Source organism: Pantherophis guttatus, chromosome 10 (genome assembly GCF_059756535.1).
Source record: "Pantherophis guttatus breed Tessera chromosome 10, ASM5975653v1, whole genome shotgun sequence".
NCBI classification, from domain to species: domain Eukaryota; kingdom Metazoa; phylum Chordata; class Lepidosauria; order Squamata; family Colubridae; genus Pantherophis; species Pantherophis guttatus.
The window spans coordinates 1,946,583-1,966,343 of record NC_142072.1 but is presented as its reverse complement, the minus strand read 5'-3'; the positions used below and the strand labels follow the sequence as shown (position 1 = coordinate 1,966,343).

Here is a 19,761-nt window from a genome sequence, read left to right as displayed (position 1 = left end):
GTTGCTTCTCTCCTTAATTAGTTTCCATCCATTGTTTCCTGTCCTGACGTCTGGTGCTCTGGAGAATAATTTCACCCTCTCTTCTCTGTGGCAGCCCCTCAAATACTGGAACGCTGCTATCATGTCTCCCCTTCTTTTCTCCTGACTGCCCAAACCCCAAACCTGCAACTGTTCTTCCTATTTTTTTAATCTGCAGGCCGGAATAGCCAAGTCTCTCTTGGCTATTAAGGCCTCCTTTCCAAGCCTTATTTATTTCCCATCTCCCTGGTCAGAGCATAATCATCAAAGCAGGACATTTTCCTGCAGGACCCCAAAGCTGTTTCTCAGCCATATTTATTGCTTTCTGCCTTAACGCTGCAGTTCCCGAGCAGCATATCTCCAAATGTTAATTGCCTGGCGAGGGTGGTGTCGGCGTTGACTCCCTGCCTTGCCTGGGCAGCCACGCGTTTCGGTGGGCGCCTCTACAGCCCGGATCATCATTTGAAGCAATAAAAGAGACCCAGATGCAATCACGATGTAATCATCATCATCATGATAAGAAGGAATCTATTCTTAGCACCGGGGAGGAACAAACACACAAAAGCCCTCGAAACCTCATGGAATTGAAGTTGTCCTTCACAGAAGAGTCAGGGAAGGGAGGGAGAGAGGAAGGAAAGAAAGAAAGAAGGAAGGAAGGAAGGAAGGAAGGAAGGAAGGAAGGAAGGAAGGAGGTGGAGAAATAATAATGAGTAGAAGATACACATAAACTGACTGCTAATTGTCCTATTGGGGAGAAGGAAGAGGAGGGAGAAGAAAAGGAAGAGGAAGAAGGAAGGAAGGAAGGAAGGAAGGAAGGGGGAGGAGGAGGAGGAAGAGGAGGACTAATGAGTGAGATTCTACACTTGATCTTAGCCAAAAGGCCGAGAAGAATGAGTAAAAACACATAAACTGACTGCTAATTGTCCTATTGGGGAGAAGGAGGTAAAGAAAAGAAAGAGAAGGAAGAAAAGAAGGAAGGGAGGGAGGGAGAGATTGCTATTTTCCAGATTCCTTTTTTTTTTTTTTAAGACAGCACAAGGATTAAAATCCACACCTCAAAGCCAATCCTTTTCAAAGCAGGTTTTCCTCCTCCACATTCAGAAAAGCAGCAAATAAAACAGAAAACATTCCCCAAAAGATCCTTAGCTGGCACAGTCCCTCCTTCCTTGCCCAGAAATCCCTGGTATCACCCAGTCCTTTTTGCATCCTTGTTTTTGTTCATATTTCCACATCCTTCCCCTGTTTCCTCTGCTGCTGCTGCAGAGGGGAGGGCGAGAGAAAGAAGGGACTGGCAGGTTTTCTACAGTCCCTCTGGGTGCAAACTATATATATATATATATTAATTTCTTCCTCTCCCTTCCCTTCCTAAGCAGACAAGCGGACTCCATTTTGACATCGCCAGCTGTGATGGGCTGAGGTGGACCCAAGGCTGGGAAAAGGAAGGGAAAAGAGGTGTGTGTGTTGGGGGGGGTCCTCTTTTGTGTGCATCCACACATCCACACCCCTTTCGAGGCAGGAAAGGCCGAGATGGAGATGCTGTCCCCGGAGAAAGGCTGGGGAAGGAAGGGAAGGGCCCGATTCACCCAGACCCTTCCAGGGCTGATGCTGAAGCCCAGGGAAGAAAAAAAATCCCCTTTTGATCTAAGCAAGATTCAGCCTCCGGTTCTGGAGGGTGCAAATTGTGGGTTGTGGGTCCGGGCACGAAGGAGGGGAGAAAAAAACCCCCATAGATTGGAGGCTGGGAGAAGAAATCCCCCCCAAAGGAGGGGGGGAGAAAGGGAAGAGGAAGGAAATGAAGGGGTGGGGGAAAGGGGGAGGTGAAAAATTGGTGGGGGGAAAGGAAAAATAGATCCAAGGGGCTTTGATGCCCCCATAGAGAAAGAGAGATTAGCCTTTTTCCCCCCTTTTAAGAGATTTTTGGGGAAGATTCAGACCTGGGGGGGGATGGGGGGGGAGGAGAGAGACCTTTTTTGCAGGAAAGACTTGGGATGTCAGGGACTCTGTTTAGGGAGACAGCCTCCCCAAGGATGGGGCAGGGTCTTTTCAGGAGCCAGGGGTCCCTGTCGGAATTCCCAGAGACAACCCCCCCCCCCCCTCGTCCACACACAGACATATTCTCAGCCCAGGGAAGGCGTTCATGTCGCCAGTTGGGAAGCCGGCTCGGAACGGGGAAGGGTCTTTCTTCCCCGTCGATTTCCTCCATCTTTCGATTAAGCCCCCCCACCCCGTCCGAGCCCCCCACCCACCCCAACCTCCCCGCAACCTGCTCGCCGCCCCCCATGGACTCACCTCCCGTGTTGCTCCTCTTGGTGCTGATGGCTTCGGTGGGGGTCTCCAAGGGCCTTTTCCTGGAGTCGGGGGGATCCGAATCCATGGGGGGTTGCGGGGCGGCTTGGGGGGGCTGCTGAGGCTGAGGCCCCCCTGGCGGCTGCGGCTGCGGCGGCTGGGACAGCGAGGGCGGCGACGGCTGCTGCGGCTGCTGGGGGGCCGAAGGAAAGAGCCCGTTCTGATGGACCGATCCACCTGCCAGCATTTTCAAGCCGAGGGCGCGGAGGACTCCCCCCCCGCCGTACCCGGGAGACTCCAGCAGGGGGAGGGGGTGTTGGGGGGGGCGAAGATGCTCAGCTTTTAGGGAGGGGTGGGAGAAGGAGGAGGAGGGAGGTGTGTCCAGCTGAGGAAGAGCGGAGACATCCAGGTGCAACGGACCCGAGGCGGCAGGGAAACGGACCGGCCGAGACGGGAATTGGGTGGGTGGGCTCCCGAGAGGGACCCAGTCCTCCTTTTCTCTTTCTCTCTCTCTTTAGCCAGCCTCCTTTCCTCCTCCTCCTCCTCCTCCTTCCCCCAGGAAAAGCGGGGTGTGGGGGCGGTGGAGACGGAGCCCCCCACCCGCAAAGGAAGGCAGGCGCAGCGAAGGAGAAGAAAAGGCTAGCCCACCCACCCTCCCACCCGCCCCGGGGGTCCCCCCTTCCCTCGCCCTTCTCTTTAGGTGCTTAGCGAGGGGAAACGGGGATGGGGAGGCGATTTAGGGGGCGACGACGGGGGAGCCCCGGAGGCGGAGAAAGCGGGAGGGTGGGGGGGGCGAGGGGAGCGAAACCCACCGAAGCGCGTTGGGAAAGAGCGAGTAAGCGCGAGCGGAGGGCAGCAGCGGCTCGGCTTTCCCCGCATCTCGCTCTTGCAGCCGGCAGGGAGGGAGGGAGGGAGGGTGCGGGGAAGAAGGGGGGGGCGTCCGAGGGAGCAGCCCAGCCCCTGACGTGGAAGCAGAGACCCACCCCCCCAGCCTCCGTCTCCCCCCCCCCAGCAGATTGGTTGCCAGGAGCTGACAAGTGAAAGCAGGGGGGCCGGCGGAGAGGCACGGAACGAGAAAGAGAGAGAGAGGCGCTATTCTTCCCGGGAGGGGGACGCAGCTGGGCGGGAGGGGAGGGGGGAAGGGGGGCGGACAGAAGAGGCAGCTGCCGGGGGTGGGGTGGGCTGGAGGACAGAGCCGATGGGGAAAGGAAAAAGGCGGGGTGGGGGGGGGAAGGTTGCTCGCCTGTCCTCCAGGGTGCCGTTCATCCGTCCTCCTTTCTTCCTTTCTTCCTCCTCCTCCTCCTCCCTCCTCTTCCTTTCCTCTTGTGCTGTGCCACCCGCTGCCCTTCTGCATCCTCCCGGCCTACCTCTCAGGGGTGTGAGGAGGCTAGAGGGGCTGTGGAGGTGAGCATCAATGGGGAAACTGGCCTTCTGGAGCCTGACAAGACCACCGTAGGGGGGGGGCTGTTGTTCCTCAGCTGGTTTCCAGGGGGGCCCCACAGGAAAGTTCCCGTTGCAGAGAGGCCCCCGATTGTTCCCAGGAACCGTTTCCTTTCAAATATACCGCAGGGGAAACTGAGGCAGGTGCCTCTGGCTGCTTCCCAGTGCCCCTCTCTGCTCTGCCCTCCTCCAAGGGACACAACATTCCTTTTGTCCTGCCTGGGTTATTAAACCACCATTCCCTGCACACGGTGCCCCACCTGGACTCACAAAACAGACACACACTTCACAAAGGACCTTAAGACACACTGTAATTACGGGTTCAGCTCCCACTTTCCTGTAATACAAAGATAGGTAGTTCCCAACTTACAACCATCCATTTAGTGACCGTTCAAAGTTACAACGGCAGTGAAAAAAGGGACTTGGGACCAATGTTCACACTTGCGACCGTTGCAACGTCCCATGGTCTCATGATCCAAATTTAAGACCCTTGGCAATCGGCTCATATTTATGACGGTTGCAGGGTTCCAGGCTCTCGTGATCCCCTTTTGCGATCTTCCGACAAGCCAAGTCAACGGGGGGGTGGAGCCTGATTCACTGAACGACCGTGTTAGTAACTGAACAACTGCAGGAATTCACTTCACAAGCGTGGCCAGGAAAAGTCGCAAAATGGAACAAATCTCGCTTAACAACTGTCTCACTTAGCAACGTAAATTTTGGATTCGATTGTGGTCATAAGTCGAGGACTATCTGAATATTCTCTCTCTCTCCCCCCCTCCCTCCTTCCCCCTCCTTTTACTTGCTCCACAGATCCAACCTCACACATAAGCATAAAAATAAATGAACTGCTTTTTTTTTAAGGAGCTCAGCAACTTGTCCAGCAGAGCTTAAAATGGGGATGCTGAAGTACTTAGTAAATCCTGGCTGGTGATCCATTTGGCCCCAATCCTGCTCTACGGCTATAATATAATAATATCCCCCGTTGGATGAGAGATGGATGCTGAATCTCTCATCAAACCTAGGGATATGATTATTATTGTTGCTGATGTTGTTAAAGTCATTTTCATCTTTGTCCATGGCCCCTCCGCACACAAAGTCTTCAGGGATGTGTCTTACTAAGCCATTCTTTGCCGACCCAGCAGTTATCGCCAGTCGGTGTAATAAGCCAGATCTGGGTGAAGGGAGGCAGCAGCCTAAATTTCAGTTCAGACGCTCTGGATTCTCTGCAGGCCTTTGGCCAGAGCACTGCAAGAGGCTTCGGACTGACACCCCTTCCTTGACAGGGGCTTCGATATCCACACATTTAGGTAGGTAGCTGATAGCTTACTCTGTTTCCCCAGCTTCTCTAATGGGCAATGGGAGGGAGGGAGGGAGGAGAAATTGAGAAGGGAGGAAGGAAAAGAGGGAAGGGAGGAAAAGAAAGAAGGTAGGAGAGAAAGGAAGAAGGAGGGAGGAAGGAAGGGAGGGAGGAAAGAAGGAAGGAAAGGGAAAAGAGGAAGAGAAAGGAAGGGGAGAAAGGGAGAGGAAGGAAAGGAGGAAAGGAGGAAGAAAGGAAGTAATGAAAGCAGGAAGGAAGGAAAAGTTGGAATGGAGGAAGAGAAAAGGAGAGAAAAGAAGAGGGATGGAAGGAAGGAATGAAGTAGAGAAGGAAGGAAAGAGAAGAGAAAGAAAGAAAAAGAAAGAAAGAAAGAAAGAAAGAAAGAAAGAAAGAAAGAAAGAAAGAAAGAAAGAAAGATCCACATGCCGAAAGCCGTGTTGAAACCCCCCCCCCACCTTGGACACCATTTGCAGCCCTGGGCAAGAGAAGCTGGGGAAGCCTCTCTTTCAGGCCCTCTTTGCTTCTCAAGTGAATGGGGGCTGGGGGGGGGAGAGAGCCTTGAGCAGATGGGCTTTTCATCCTGGCAGTCTTTGGCCAGCTCAATAGCGAGGGGGGGGGGGCAGCAAGTCAGTGGAGAACAGCTCCTGAATGTTAAGCGGCCGGCCATTGTCTCAGCCGGCCCATCTGTCTGTCCTTTCCTGCTTGCCTATTGTCCACGGCTGACACATCTGGACTCCGGGCAGCCTGGACGCAGCCCCCTCCCTGCTCCACAAACTCCCCAGAGACCCCCACCCCTGGTCCTGCTGTCTGATCCCGGGCAAAGGAAGCTGAGCCCCCAAGGAACCCCCCACCCTCCAAGGGAGACTGCCACCATGTCCTTCCTCTCCCTCCCCCCATTCCCTGATGGGGGCTGAGGGATCCACCCAGGGGATCCACCCTTCCTTTTTAACCACCTGGCCCCCTCCTAGACTTGCTGGAGAATTGATTTTTTTTTTTTTTTTGCTCAAAAGGAAAAGAAAAGACAACGCAAACTCACGCACGCTGGTTGTGCAATTTCACACAGCCTGCGCCCTCCACAGAGCAGAGGTGGGAGAAAAGCACGGCGGGGAGGAAAACTTCACAAATGCTTTTGAATTGTCAATATTTGTATGCAAACCTGGGCCTGAAATGTGGCCTAAAACTAGGTAAAGAGACTCCAATCCAACAAAACTATACATTTACTCATTGAGCAAAATGATCCAGGACCTTTGAAGATTTCCAAATTGTTCCTAACAGCTTACAACGGTTCTTTGAGTGACCGTTCGAAGTTACAACAGCACTGAAAATAGTGACCGAGGACCATTTTTCACACTTATGACCATTGCACCCTTCCCATGGTCATGTGATCAAAATTCAGACGTTTGGCAACTGACTCGTAGTTATGACGGTTGCAGTATCTTGGGGGTCACGTGATCCCTTTTTGTGACTTTCTGGCGAGCAAAATCAATGGAGAAGCCAGATTCACTTAACAACCGTGTTACTAATTTAACAACTGCAGTGATCCGTTTAACAAATGTGACAAGGAAGGCTGTAAAATAGGGCAAAATTCTGTTTTCCATTAGCAATGGAAATTTTGGGGTCAATTGTGGTCTTAAGTCAAGAACTACCTCTATGCATCTATCTGTCTCTCTATCTATCCATCCTTCCTTCCTTCCTTCCTTCCTTCCTCCCTCCCTCCCATCCATCCATCCACCCATCCATCTTTAATAGATAATGAGCAAAATAAAGTTTAACACAAAGTTAAAATGCATTCATTAAAAAATTAACATCTATGAGTGTGGACCACGTTAAATACAGATACTATTGCAGTGTTTCTCAAACTTGGTAACTTGAAGCTGTGTGCACTTCAACTCCCAGAATTTCCAAGCCAGAATTGAAGTCGACAAAGCGTCCAGTTGTCATGGTTGAGAAAAAGGGCTCCATATAGTAAGTTCAATAACATCTGAAATGACAAAACAGGGATCATAGCCTAGAATGGAGTTGGTTTGCATGCTAGTCTGCTCCAGTACTGCCACCTGCTGGTCGTTTGCCCAACAACAGGCCAATGAATTTTTGTTTTATTTTATTATTTATTTTAGCATCTTTGCAGGATCCCCGAAGATGGAGAAATGGGGACCGAATGAGACCTTGGTCCCTGCTGGCTGAAGATCAACCAGAGGAGATTAAAGGGAACCTGGATTCCCATCAGCAGAGAGACCCATTCTGCAAAGGCAAATGACCAAATCTTCCCCCCACAACCCCCAAAGGGTTAACCCCTTAGAACTGGGGGTGCCAAGCTCTGCTTCTCATGCCTTTTTTACCCCATTGGGGGGGGGGAGGAAGAGAGGTGGCCAAGAGGGCCCCCACCTGGGGCTTGTGACCCAGAGTGTTGCTGGCGCTCCAAATTGGCAGCAGCAGCAGGCTTTGGGGCTGGCCAGAGGAGGCAAGTGGGGGGGAGGCAGGCAGCAGGCCACGGTTGCTATGGAAACCGCTCGGCTGCCCCCATGGCCTGCTGGGAGTGCGGCTAAGCAGTGAGCATGCCCAAGGAGGAGGAGGAGGAGGAAGAGGAGGAGGAGGAAGAGAAGGGAGGGAGGGAGGCGAGAGAGAGAGAGAGAGAGAGAGAGAGGGAGGCTGGCATCAGATGGAACCGGGCAGCCTTAGAGAGCTGGGGGGCCTGAAGGAGAAGGTGGCCCTAGAGAGCATCCTGTGAAGCAAAGGGGCCCAGCAGCCAGGCTTCCCCCCTCCCATTGCTTTCTTCTTGGGAGGGGGGTCCCCTCTGCCAGCCTGCAGGCTGCCAGGCTCCTGTCCAGCGATGCCCAAAGGAGCTTTCCACTTGCTCCCTGGAGTGGTAAAACCAGCCTCAGCTGCTGCCCCCCCACCTGTCACTGCCAGCCCCACAGCCCCCAGGTGAGACCCCTGGCAGTGCCCACCATCTTCACCCGACTTCCCGGGAGCCGGGCAGGAAGGTCCCAAGGGCAGGAGCCCCCCCCCTTAAGAAGGGATCTGATGGCCAGAGATGTCTGGGGACAGCGAGGAGATCACCCGTCTTCGCAAACCTCGTTTCTCGTACGAGGAGAACCAGATCCTGATCCAGGAAGTGCGAGCCAACTATGGCAAGCTTTATGGCACCCAAAGCCGGCGGGTGACGGTGGCTGAACGCCGGCGGGTCTGGGAGGGCATCGCTGGCAAGATCAACAGCATCACCAGCTGGAAGCGCACCGGCCAGGAGGTGCAGAAACGCTGGAATGACTTCAAGCGGCGCACCAAGGAGAAGCTGGCACGGGTGCCCCACTCCACCCAAGGGACGGGCAACGCTGGTGACGAGGCTTTCTCAGCCGAAGAGGAAACACTCTTTGCCATCCTGGGGCCTGGTGTGATGCCAGGTCCAGGAGGGGCAGAGTCTGGGCTCTTGCAGGGCACGTCGGGCTTTGGGCCTCCCAGTTACCAACCGGCAGCTGAGCATGGCATCGGTGAGTAGCCACGGTCCTGGGGCCAAAGGGTCAGTTGGGCATCAGGGAGCAGGAACACTCTGGATCAATTTGTCAAGAGGTGGGTTGGCATTTGGACCGGACTGGGTTCCTAGAGGTGGGGGGGGGAGAGACAGTTGCCAGTAGCTGGAGCTGGTTTCTAAATGAAAAAAGGGCCCAGGCTTGCCAGGGTGCCTCTGAACATGAGTCAAGGGCTTCCCCACCATTGACAAGCCAATAGACTTTTTCCAGAGTTGGAAGGGACCTCAAAGGTCTTCTAGTCCAACCTCCTGCTCAGGCAGGAGACCCTGGCCTATACAATTCCAGACAAGGAGCTGTCCAATCTCTCCTTAATCTCGCCTCCAGTGATGGAAGCACCCACAACTTCTGGTGGCAAGCTGTTCCACTGGTTAATTATCTTCACTGTTAGGAAGTTTCTCCTTTCTCGTTGATTAACCACTGGTTAATTGTTCTCACTGTCAGGGAATTTCTCCTTAGTTCCAGGTTACTTCTCTCCTGGATTAGTTTCCATCCATTGCTTCTTGTCCTGCCTTCAGGTGCTTTGGAGAATAGGTTGAGCCCCCCATCTTCTTTGGGGCAGCCCCTCAAATATTTGAACACTGTTTAATTAATCTAATTATTCACTCCCTCCAAGGTTTCACAGTGCCGGGTCCTCCTGCTTATTTTTAATATTGGTGATTTGGGAACAGCTGCTTTGAATTTTGCATTTGTTTTGAGCTGGTTTATGACCATAATAAACTGTGTAACTTTCTCTCTGAATAAATGATAAAAAGGAGCCCTTTTTCATATATTGCTGTGGGGCAGGACAACCTTTCCAGTTTGTAGGGGCTTCAGGCAAAGTTTGAGGCCAGCTACCTGCCCCCCCTCCTCACCCCCAATTTTTAAAGAGGCAACAGATGGATCTATCTCTCTGCTGTGGCTAATGCCATGGAAATAGAATATTCACTTCTGGCCTAGGAAATTTACTGCAGCAAAAGACACCAAAAAAATCCTGCGTATAGTTAAATCAATGTAGATTTTAGAAACTCTGCCACAATCTTCTTAAACTTTTTTTAAAAAGTGCTGGATTAATAAACTCCAGCATTTTTTTATTCAGACAACTAAACCATTACAGATAATCCTCTACTTACAATAGTTCATTTAGTAACCATTCGAAGTTACGACGGCACTGGAAAAAGTGGCTTATGACTGTTTTTCACACTTACGACCGTTGCGGCACCCCCATGAGGTTTGTCTGCCACCTTCCTTGCATACCAGCAAGATTCATCTAGACTAGAGAAACTCAGCAGCTGTCTCGGCAGGTGTGCTGGCACAGGAGGCCAGGGATGGCGGGATCCCTTTGTATTGGTGGAGGTGTCGAGGGGAGCAGCTGGGTTGGAGACGCCAGCAGGCTGGTAACTGTCAGGCCCCAAGAACAACAGAGTAATTGTTGTTCTTGTTCCCCATCTATAGCAGAATCTTGCCAGACTAAAGTAACTGGTAAAGAGGCTGATGATGTTACCTAGTTGGGTCACGAAATGTCTGCAAGAAAGCCACCAATTTCAGAGAGTACCAAGGACCGTACAGTCGTCCTCTTCCTCCTCTCCACACACCCCACTCCCTTCTAGCACTGAAGATGTTACCTAGCTGGGTAATAACATGTCTGCAAGAAACCACCAAGCCCAGAGAGCATCAAGGACCCCATAGTCCTCCTTCTCCTCTCCAGAAATCCCATTGCCTTCTAGCACTGATGATATTACCTAAATGGGCAATGAAACATCTGCAAGAAAACAGCCAAGCTCAGAGAGCACCAAGGACCCTAAACTAACCCTTTGCATAACTCTACGTATATTCTGGGGAACAGTTAGGGAGGAGCCCTCTTCACCCTCTTTCTCTCACACAAGCGATCTAAACTTCACTGCCCCTTTCCCCTCTGAAATGCAGCCCCTCCCTCCTGGGAATCCAGACCCCATTCCACCACAGTAACTCTCTTTCCTTAGCCCCTACAGATCTGCCCACCAGGGCCAACGTCTCCAGCAGCCCAGAGACCTCTGTCCAGCCTTCATGCTTGCTGAAACCCAAGGAATGTGACTCACCAGCGCCCCCTCCAGGCCAACCCTCATCACTGCAGATTGTCCAGCTGGCTCCATCTCCATCCTGCCTAGGCTGCCGACCACATCCCGACCACTCCCCGGGAGAGTTGTTGGGCACCACTCCCTGCCCTTCGATTTCACCCCCCTTGCGGTGCCGACGTGCCCACCTGGACCTGCCTGTCGAGCCCTCTCTGGACTTCCTTCAGGCTCAGAGGGAGACAGCCACAGCCATCCGGGAGCTGACCTACACCCTGCGGCAAGGCCTGGAACGGCTCACGGATGTGGTGGCGGCACTGCTGCCCCTCCTTCCGGCTTTGCCAAATGGTCTGTTGCCCCCACATGGGGAATACGGTCTCCCCATGGCAGCCCCGGGCACAGAGACTGCCCCTCCTCGCGAGGGCGTGCCTGCCAAGTTGGAGCTATCTCCAAGGCAGGAAGAGCCCGGGACTGAAAGGGGGCCATCTACAAACCGGACCCCTCCGGCGCAGAAGCGAAGGAAGGGGACCCCAACTCGGAAACGCAGAGGGCGCTGGAAGAATTTGTGAGCATCAGGACAGATGTGCTGCCCCCTCCATCCAAAAAGGAAAGGCAGAGGGGGGGCTGCTCTCCTGGGATGGCTGTTTCAGTCTCTCCCTCCATCTTCCCACAGGGAGGGCAAGCTGGACCCCTCTGCACTACCCCCACTTCTGACGCCAGGCCTTGTGGTGGCCGCACCAGGGGCCACACTCCATGCCAGTCCCTGAGGTCCCCTCTGCTGATTTTTGTGGTCCAAGCATAACTGCAAACATTTATTCCACGCCCTGTGGGCTGCCACGCACCGCTGCTCACTTCTCCATTGGTGGAATGTTGGTCTTCAATTCCAAAGGGAAGGCTTGCTGGGAAAAAGTCAGAAAAAATTAGATAGGGCCACATAGGACAGGCAGTCCTTGACTTACGACCATAATTGACCCCAAACTTTCTGTTGCTAAGTGAGACATTTGTTAAGTGTGCTTCGCCTTGCCGTACAACCTCGCTTGCCACAGCTGCGAAGTGAGACGCTGCAGTGGTTTAAGTTAGCGAGACGGTCGTAAAGTGAATCTGGCCTCCCCGTCGATTTTGCTGATCGGAAGGTCGCAAAAGGGGATCACGTGACGCTGAGACCCTGCAAACGTCATAAATACGAGCCGGTTGCCAAGTGTCCAAATTTTGATCACGTGACCATGGGGATACTGCAACGGTCGTTAAGTGTCTAAAACGGTAATCGGTCACTTTTTTCAGTGCCATCGTCATTTCGAACGGTCACTAAACAAATAGTTGTAAGTCGAGGACTACCTGTAATTTGGTCAGATTGTTTAGTGAGACCCAGGGCTCCTGCAGTTCTGTTCCCACAATGCAACAGTTTTATTTGTTCCATCCTAGCATATGGGGAGCTGGTCCAGGCCCCTTTAGTCTGGAAAAGAAACGTAACTTTTAGGGAAATTTCAGGCCAGGCCGGAAGCCGGAAGATCATTGGAGCATCGCAGAGAAGAAAGCATGTGGCAGTCAATGCCTTTGGTGGCACTGGATTCCCTCCGGTAGAAGCTCAATAAACTATTTTCATACGATGGTCAGATCTCTCTGGGGGATTTGTTCAGTTCTCACTGGAACACCTGTGACACACGGGCGGTGAGCAAGGGAGGGCTGTAGGCGGAGAAGGTGGAACTCATGCCTCATTAAGATGCAAAAGGGATAAAGTCGGTCATTTAAGAAATATTCTCACACTCCCCCCCCCAAAAAAAGGGGGGGGAATATTTCATACTGCTGGTTTTGCACATAGGTAGTCCTTGACTTATGACTGAACAGGAATTTCCACTGCTCAGCGAGACATTTCATCACCCAACCAGTATTATCATCAGTGGTATCAGCAACAGTAGTACTGATGATGTTACCTAGTTGGTTCACGAAACGTCTGGAAGAAAACAACCAAGTTCAAGGAGCAACAAGGAGCCCACAGTTGTCATCCTCCCCCTCCCCCTCCTCTCCACAAATCCCCCTCCCTTCTACACTGATGTGGTCATCTCATTGAGTCAGGAAATGTCTGGAAGAAAACCACCAGGTTAGGAGCACCAAGGACCCCACACTTTTCCTCCCCCTCCTCCCTTCTAGCACTGATGATGTTCTCTAGTTGGGTCATGAAACATCTGCAAGAAACAACCAAGTTCAGGGAACAACAAGGACCCCACAGTTGTTGTCCTCCTGCCCCTCTCCCCCTCCTCCTGCTCTCCACAAATACCTTCTAGCACTGATGATGTTACCTAGTTGGTTCATGAAACATCTGCAAGAAACAACGAAGCTCAGAGAGCACCAAGGACCCCACAGTCCTCCTCCTCCTCCCTTCTAGCACTGATGATGTTCCCTAGTTGGGTCATAAAACATCCGCAAGAAAATCCCCAAGTTCGGGAGCACCAAGGATCCCACCTTTCAACCCAAGCTCCCAAAATTCTCTTCTATTGGAGTCCTTCATTTGCAATGGGGATGCAGTCAGGCTCTGGCCATCTGTTGGGCTGGCTGAGGCTTCTGGAGAAACATCTCTTCCCCTCCAGCCATCGGGCACTGCCACATGACCACTTCTGCTCGAATGGCAGGACAAATGAGACTCCCCCCCCCAATTTCCATAGAGGCCTCAAATCTATGAAAAGCTCTTTGCCAAGCCCATCCAGGGCTTGCATAGGCTCCATCCATCCTAGTCTCCTGGAAAACCACTAGCTTTGTGATTAAAATATTTCAGTGCTCTTTCCAAAGACCCACAAACCTAGACGTAAAAAAAAAAAAAAATTAAATTGGGAAAGAGGAAAAATTGGTAGTTGATCCCAAATAAAAAGCAACAAGGGATTTTGAATGGCTGCCTTGATGTCTGGAAGGGAAGCGATGCCTGCTTGAATAACACCCCCCCTTGGCATCCCCCATGGGGGCTCCTGGGTACTTCCAACTGCCACCATTCAATGCCATCCTTGCAGGGCTTACAGATTCGGGATATTTGGGAGCGGGAGAAAATTGTCTAGGGGAATTCTGGGATTTGGAGTCCCCATATCACCCAGTTGCCCCAAGTTTGAAAAACCACTGGGTTAAACAACGCTGGGCCTATTCTCTGCACACCAACCACATTCTCTCCGTTAATCCTTTGCAAGGATTTGCAAAGGGCCATCATGCCAGCTCTCTGGCGGAAAGTGAACCCTGGAACTCACTCTGGCTGGACGAAAAGGAATACGAGGCTTGCATCTTCACAGCCTCTTCCTTGTGGATTTGATGGGTTTTTAAAATTTTTCTCCCTGCCTGTCGAGAACCCCCTTAGCAGCACCCCTGATAGTTGAACTTTGAACTGCAGGGGCAGAGGTGATTTGCAAAAGGAAAAAAAAAGAAAAAGAGGAAGTGGTGCAGCCGGAAATGCACCACAGCCCAACATCCGGGCTTTCAAGCCGCTTTGCCAAGTGGGTAATGTATTTTCCTTTTCCTTAACGCTGAAAAGCCCAGTTAACTCTTTCTTGGATCTTGGGTATCCTACGTCGGAAGGGCAGGTACAACTTTTCGAGGGGCAGAGACATCCTGGGCCTCGGAACCTTCACCTGCACCCCAAAAAGTGGTGGGGGCAGGACCACCCCTGATAAAAGTTGAAAATTAAATCTGTGATTTACATGGAAAGTGGTTATCTGAATCGGTCCTTCTGCAATAGTTAAGAGACAATATTTGGGCATCTGGAACATCTGATGCAAAGGCAGGAAAGGGAGAAAGTGGGGAATCCTTCGTTCCTGGGGAAAAGAAGCTGTTTTAATATTGACACCCCAAATTCATTTATTTGTTATTTATTACATTTGTTTGCTGCCCATCTCATGAGATTTACTTGCTTTCATCAATATAGCGTTGGGAACAAAAGAACACCTCTGTGGAGGATGGACACGGGACCATGGACAGATGGACCATCCTAGTCTTAAGGGTTTTTAGTGCAGGGTTCTCTACCCTTTGGCAACTTCAAGACTTGTGGACTTCAACTCCCAGAATCCCCCAGCCAGCCAGCCAACCAGATAGCTGCAGGTCTGCTGGGGAATTCTGGGAGTTGAAGTCCACAAGTCTTAAAGAGGGCAGGGTTAGAGACCCCCGTTTTAGTGCAACTGCAAGCATCTCTTCTCCTCTTTGAAATCACCCGGACTCCCCAACCCCTGTGCATTCCCTTGTGAAAAATGGGAACAGTAGTCCTTCACCACTGTGAGATATCTAGCTCAGCGAGGCTCCAAAGACATCCTCAATTTTGAAAGTCTCCTCAATCCACCTCTGCGGCCATCAGCCCGCAGCGGGGCCTTTAAGAGCGCCCCCCCCCACCGCAAACCCAGACCGCCTCCCTCCAGTTCCAGGACTACATCTCCCGACAGGCTTCGCGAGGGACTTATGTAAGTTTCTCCATGTAGGAGGGCAGGCGAGAGGGGATTCCCCCCCTTTTTTTCCTCCCTCTTCGCCTCGTCTGCCTGCCTGCCCGCTCCGGCCTGCCTGCCTGCCTGCCTCCTTCCTTCCCCCGCCCCGCACAGAGCCCCTTCCCGGCCGCGCGGGCCAGCTTCCCCCCTCGCCGGGCCGGTTGTTTCGGCGGCGTTTCGGCGTCGGGGGCCGGCGCGGGCGGGGCGGGCGGGCGGCGGCGGCCAAGATGTCTTCGGTGCAGGCGTCCCGCAGACAATGGTGCTACTTGTGCGACCTGCCCAAGATGCCCTGGGCCATGATCTGGGACTTCAGCGAGGCCGTCTGCCGGGGCTGCGTCAACTTCGAGGGCGCCGATCGCATCGAGCTGCTGATCGAGACGGCGCGGCAGCTGAAGCGCAGCCACGCCATGCCCGAGGGCCGATCGCCGGGGCCGCCGGGCGCCAAGCAGGCCAAGGACGGCGGCGGCGGCGGCGGGACGGGGCTGGAGCGCTACGAGCGAGCCCGCCTGGCCGGCCCCGACTACGCGCTCAGCCCGCGCTTGCCCAACGGGCTGGGCCGCGGCGGCGGCGAGGAGGTGAGCGGCGGCGAAGGCAGCCGGCAGAGCCCGACGGCCCGGCGCGCTCTGGTGGGTCCGGCGCCGGCCGGGCTGGTGCCTCCGCCGGGGCTGATGCTGGCGGCGGCCGTGCGTCCCGCGCCGGCCCCGCTGCCCCTGGCCTCGCCGCTGCTGGGTGAACTGGCCAAGCCGGCGTCGCGGGCGGGCTACGAGTACGAGAAGGAGAAGGCGCGGCACAGCGAGTGCCTGGCCGAGCTGAACGAGGCGATGCGGGCCCGCGCCGAGGAGTGGCACGGCAAACCCAAGGCGGTGCGGGAGCAGCTGCTGGCGCTGTGCGGCTGCGCCCCCTTCACCGTGCGCTTCAAGAAGGACCACGCGCTCACCGGGCGCATCTTCGCCTTCGACGCCGCCGCCCGGCCGGGCTACGAGTACGAGCTCAAGCTCTTCGCCGAGTACCCCTGCGGCTCGGGCAACGTCTTCGCCGGGGTGCTGGCCGTGGCCAAGCAGATGTTCCAGGACTGCCTGAAGGAGCCGGGCAAGGTGCTGTCCTCGGGCTACAAGTACCTGGAGTACGAGAAGCGGCACGGCTCCGGCGACTGGCGCCTGCTGGCCGAGCTCTTCACCGAGGCCGTGCGCTACTTCCGTGAGCCGCCAGCGCCCGACGCGCTGCCCCAGCAGTTCCTCGACGGCTCCTCGGCCGCCGGGCCGCCCAACGTGCTGCTGCGGGCCGCGCCACCCGCCCGCCCTGGATTGAGACGCCGCAAGGCTTCCCCGGAGCCCGAGGGGGACCTGGCGGCCGGGAAGCTGACGGGTGAAGAGCAGCTGCAGCAGCAGCGCCAGCACTGGCTGCCCCCGGGATCCTCCACCGGGCTGTACCCGCCCCCGGGCCTGGCTCACCTGCCCACCCAAGCCGGCCTGCCCGAGGCCTCCCTGCGCAACGACCCCTCGCCCATCACGGCCCTGAAGAACGTGGCGGACACGCTGGGCGGCAAGGAGCTCAACCCGGTGCATTCCACCACCGCCCGGCAGAACAGCACCAGCCCGGCTTCGCCAGCCACCTCGGGACCCCACCGTTTGGTGCCCCGCAACGGAGAGCCGGGCCAAGCGGCCACCACCACCTCTTCTTCGTCCTCCTCCTCCTCTTCCTCGTCTTCGTCCTCTGGAGCCCACTCTTCCGGGGCGGCCGAACCCAGCGGCACCCAGAGTGCCCCCGACTCGTCCGGAGGGGCTGGCAGCGCCCCGCTCTGCTGCACCATCTGCCACGAGCGGCTGGAGGACACCCACTTTGTGCAGTGTCCATCGGTGCCAGGCCACAAGTTCTGCTTCCCCTGTTCACGGGATTTCATTAAAGCCCAAGGAGCTGCTGGAGAGGTCTATTGCCCCAGCGGGGAGAAGTGCCCCCTGGTGGGCTCCAATGTGCCCTGGGCCTTCATGCAGGGCGAGATTGCCACCATCCTCGCAGGGGATGTCAAAGTAAAAAAGGAACGCGATCCATGAAAGTGGCAGAGAGGAGCAGCTACGATCTGGGATGGTGTGCCACGGGACGCCCCCTACCCACCTTGGCTCCTGCAGCCGGGGCAGGGACTGGAGTAACTTATTGCCTCTCTGACATCCTCTGCAACCCGCTGCGGACTTGGGGAGCCTGTATATAATTCTATTTTTTAAATCCTATTTCCATAGCCAGCTTATATCTGAAGTCACATCTACGTAACCTACTACAGGGGGGGAGGGGTGGGGGAGGGGTGGGCGGATGAACTACTCACTTGTGGGATGGGGAGACTGAAATGCGGAGTTGATGAGCTCGGCGGATGCATTTCTGAAATTTCAGAAGTTTCTTGAGGCATCCTGCTCGCCACGAAGATGCTACAGCCCGCTTTTCTCTGATGTCTTGATGTTTGACTCTTTCCCGAACCAAAACGTTTCCCCAGCCTCACATTGGTCCCTTAGGTGCTACTTAATCCTGGTTGCAGTTTCACTTTCTCATGCTCCCCCATTCCACTGCATTCAGAGGCCTTCTCCCCGTTGGTTGGCCGGTCTCTGTACGTGTTGTTCTCACAGCCTGGCCATCACAGCCCATCGCTGGACACTGTTCTGAATCTGTGCACCTTGGTTGGGAAGTTCAGAAGTCTGCTGGGTGGATCCAGGGAAGGGAAGGGAAGGGAAGGAGGCATGCTGTGTGGGAATGGTTGGGGGGAGGGGAAAAGGAGAAAGAGGGTCTGGGAAATTAGGGGGAAGCAGTGTGGCAGGAGGAAGAGAGGGATGGAAAAAGTGCCTCGCGTGTTGATCTTCAGTTAGACGGTGGGGGGTATTTTTCATACCAAAAGACTAAGCATGCACGCCAAAAATAGGGGGGGGGGTGTTTGTTGTTAAAATGCATAATTTGTCAGGTGGAAGAGAGTAGAGAAAGGCCAGGATTGAGAGAGGTGTGCGGAGGAAAACACTGAATCTGGACCCAATCCACTGCCATTTTCTTTCTGCCGCACAAGCTCTCTTGAAAGAATAAGAGAAGAGCAGAGAATACGTCTTCAGGCGTATTCATATCTTAAAAGATGAGCTTGGCTTCCACGCCCATTCTCCTCAGCCAGCCATGGCTGGGAATAATGGGCACAGGAGTTCAGGTTGGATGGGGAGACTGCTCTGAGGTGCTGTGCGTTTTATCCTTGCTCAGGATGGCACTGGGGGAAAAAAAAAACCCACACAAGTTCAGTTCGGCTTCCTCGCCTCCTCCAGAGGAATCCTGTGACAGAAGAATCTCCTGGGTGGTGTTAGGCGGCAAGGGAAAAAAAATCAACATTCTTAATTAAAGAAGGGTGGCCATAAATCCATAAAGGGGAGGGAGGAATGGCACACTCGGTGTGATGGGATTTGGAGGTGCAGGGGACTAAAATACAGGCACCACCCCATAACCTCTGATGTGTGTGTGCGTGTGTGTGTGATTCCACATCTGTTTCACTCGTTGATGGTTCTGCCGACTTTGGTGTGTGTTTGTGTTGCAATGGGGGAAGAGATTGGACGGGAGAAGATGTGGGGATCAGATTCCCACACTGAAATCTTTGGGAAGAGGGGGAAGAGAGAAGGTTAAATTTGTTTTTGTATTTTCTTTTACTTGTCTCTGTCAATAAACTTGGTTATCTTTTTTCCCCCCCATGGATTCCTCTCCTTTTCCGCTATTGTGTCTGTGTATGTAATGACACACACAAATACACCTTGTGTACAACTTTGCTGGTCATCTGAAGTTGCCCTTTATCTAGTTTGTTCACCCCACAAATTTATCAGGAAGGTTATGGCAGGGGCTGTGGTGATGGGCCTCTGGTCTCTTATCACATTTCATGGACAATGCCTGAGTCCAGAACGTATAGACCAAGAGTCTCCAACCTTGGCAACTTTAAGCCTGGTGGACTTCAACTCCCAGAATTCCACATCCAGCAAAGCTGGCTGGGGAATTCTGGGCATTGAAGTTCACCAGGCTTAAACTTGCCACTGTTGGAGACTCCTGGGATAGATGGTGGTGCCACCTAAAAGGCCATATGACCAGCAAAACATGCAGTTGCTGACAACAATTTCACATAGCATGGGCAGGAGCAAAGGGCAAAGGTGTAAGAGAATGATAAAATAACGAGTGGGAAGGGACCTTGGAGGTCTTTTAGTCCAACACCCTGATCAAGCAGGAGATCCATGCTGGCTGGGGAATTCTTGGAGTTGAAGTCCACAAGTCTTGGAAGTTGTCAAGGTTGGACACTCTTGCCTTATTCCATTCCGGACAAATGGCTGTCCAACCTTCAGTGATGGAGCCCTCACAACTTCCCAAGGCAAGCTGTTCCACTGATTATAATTGTTCTCACTGTCAGGAAATTTCTCCTAAGTTTTAGGCTGGATCGCTCCTGGATGAGTTTCCATCCATTGCTTCTTGTCCTGCCTTCAGATGTTTTGGAGAATAGGTTGACCCCCTCTTCCTTGTGGCAGCCCTTCAGATATTGGAACTCTGCTATCATGTCGTCCCTCGTCCTTCTCTTCGTTAGATCAGACATTCCCAATTCCTGCAACTATTCATCTAGATTCTAGAACGGTTTATGAGTCTCAAACTGGAATACCAGGCTACCCAAAGCTACCCTAGAAAAGGGAGAATCTCTCAGCCCCAGCTCATGA

General features: G+C 53.7%; 3 protein-coding genes across 5 annotated transcripts in view; 2 read left to right on the top strand and 1 right to left on the bottom strand.

Annotated features, from left to right (window-relative positions):
- NOVA2 (NOVA alternative splicing regulator 2) overlaps window positions 1-3,218 on the bottom strand; it is a 36,434-nt gene extending 33,216 nt beyond the window's left edge. The window contains exons 1-2 of one of the 2 annotated variants that reach the window (XM_060693782.2): window positions 3,117-3,218; window positions 2,308-2,497 (exon numbers count right to left, since the gene is read on the bottom strand). In XM_060693782.2, the coding sequence (XP_060549765.1) occupies window positions 2,308-2,392 (85 nt within the window). In that variant the 5' untranslated portion in view covers window positions 2,393-2,497; window positions 3,117-3,218. The other variant, XM_034438154.3, reaches the window with a different exon arrangement.
- Window positions 2,693-12,223, top strand: MYPOP (Myb related transcription factor, partner of profilin). Of its 2 annotated transcripts, none has more exons than XM_034438156.3 (3): window positions 2,693-2,765; window positions 7,180-8,550; window positions 10,548-12,223. In XM_034438156.3, exons 2-3 carry the CDS (start codon window positions 8,097-8,099, stop codon window positions 11,183-11,185), a joined length of 1,092 nt encoding a protein of 363 aa, XP_034294047.2. In that variant the 5' UTR covers window positions 2,693-2,765; window positions 7,180-8,096; the 3' UTR covers window positions 11,186-12,223. The 2 variants fall into 2 exon arrangements, with proteins under 2 accessions (XP_034294047.2, XP_034294046.2); XM_034438155.3 differs by lacking the exon at window positions 2,693-2,765 and adding an exon at window positions 4,820-5,051.
- A 2,808-nt stretch (window positions 12,224-15,031) lies between these two features.
- Window positions 15,032-18,762, top strand: IRF2BP1 (interferon regulatory factor 2 binding protein 1). The gene has a single exon (XM_034438157.3). The coding sequence runs from the start codon at window positions 15,289-15,291 to the stop codon at window positions 17,110-17,112; it is 1,824 nt and encodes a 607-aa protein (XP_034294048.1). The 5' UTR covers window positions 15,032-15,288; the 3' UTR covers window positions 17,113-18,762.
- The last annotated feature ends 999 nt before the right edge of the window (window positions 18,763-19,761 follow it).

Excerpts from the sequence above, each read along its gene's own strand:
- MYPOP (XM_034438156.3), top strand. The coding sequence starts at position 8,097 with ATGTCTGGGGACAGCGAGGAGATCACCCGTCTTCGCAAACCTCGTTTC. Across the intron at positions 8,551-10,547 it reads GGCAGCTGAGCATGGCATCG|CCCCTACAGATCTGCCCACC; the intron begins GTGAGTAGCCAC and ends CTCTTTCCTTAG.
- IRF2BP1 (XM_034438157.3), top strand. The coding sequence starts at position 15,289 with ATGTCTTCGGTGCAGGCGTCCCGCAGACAATGGTGCTACTTGTGCGAC.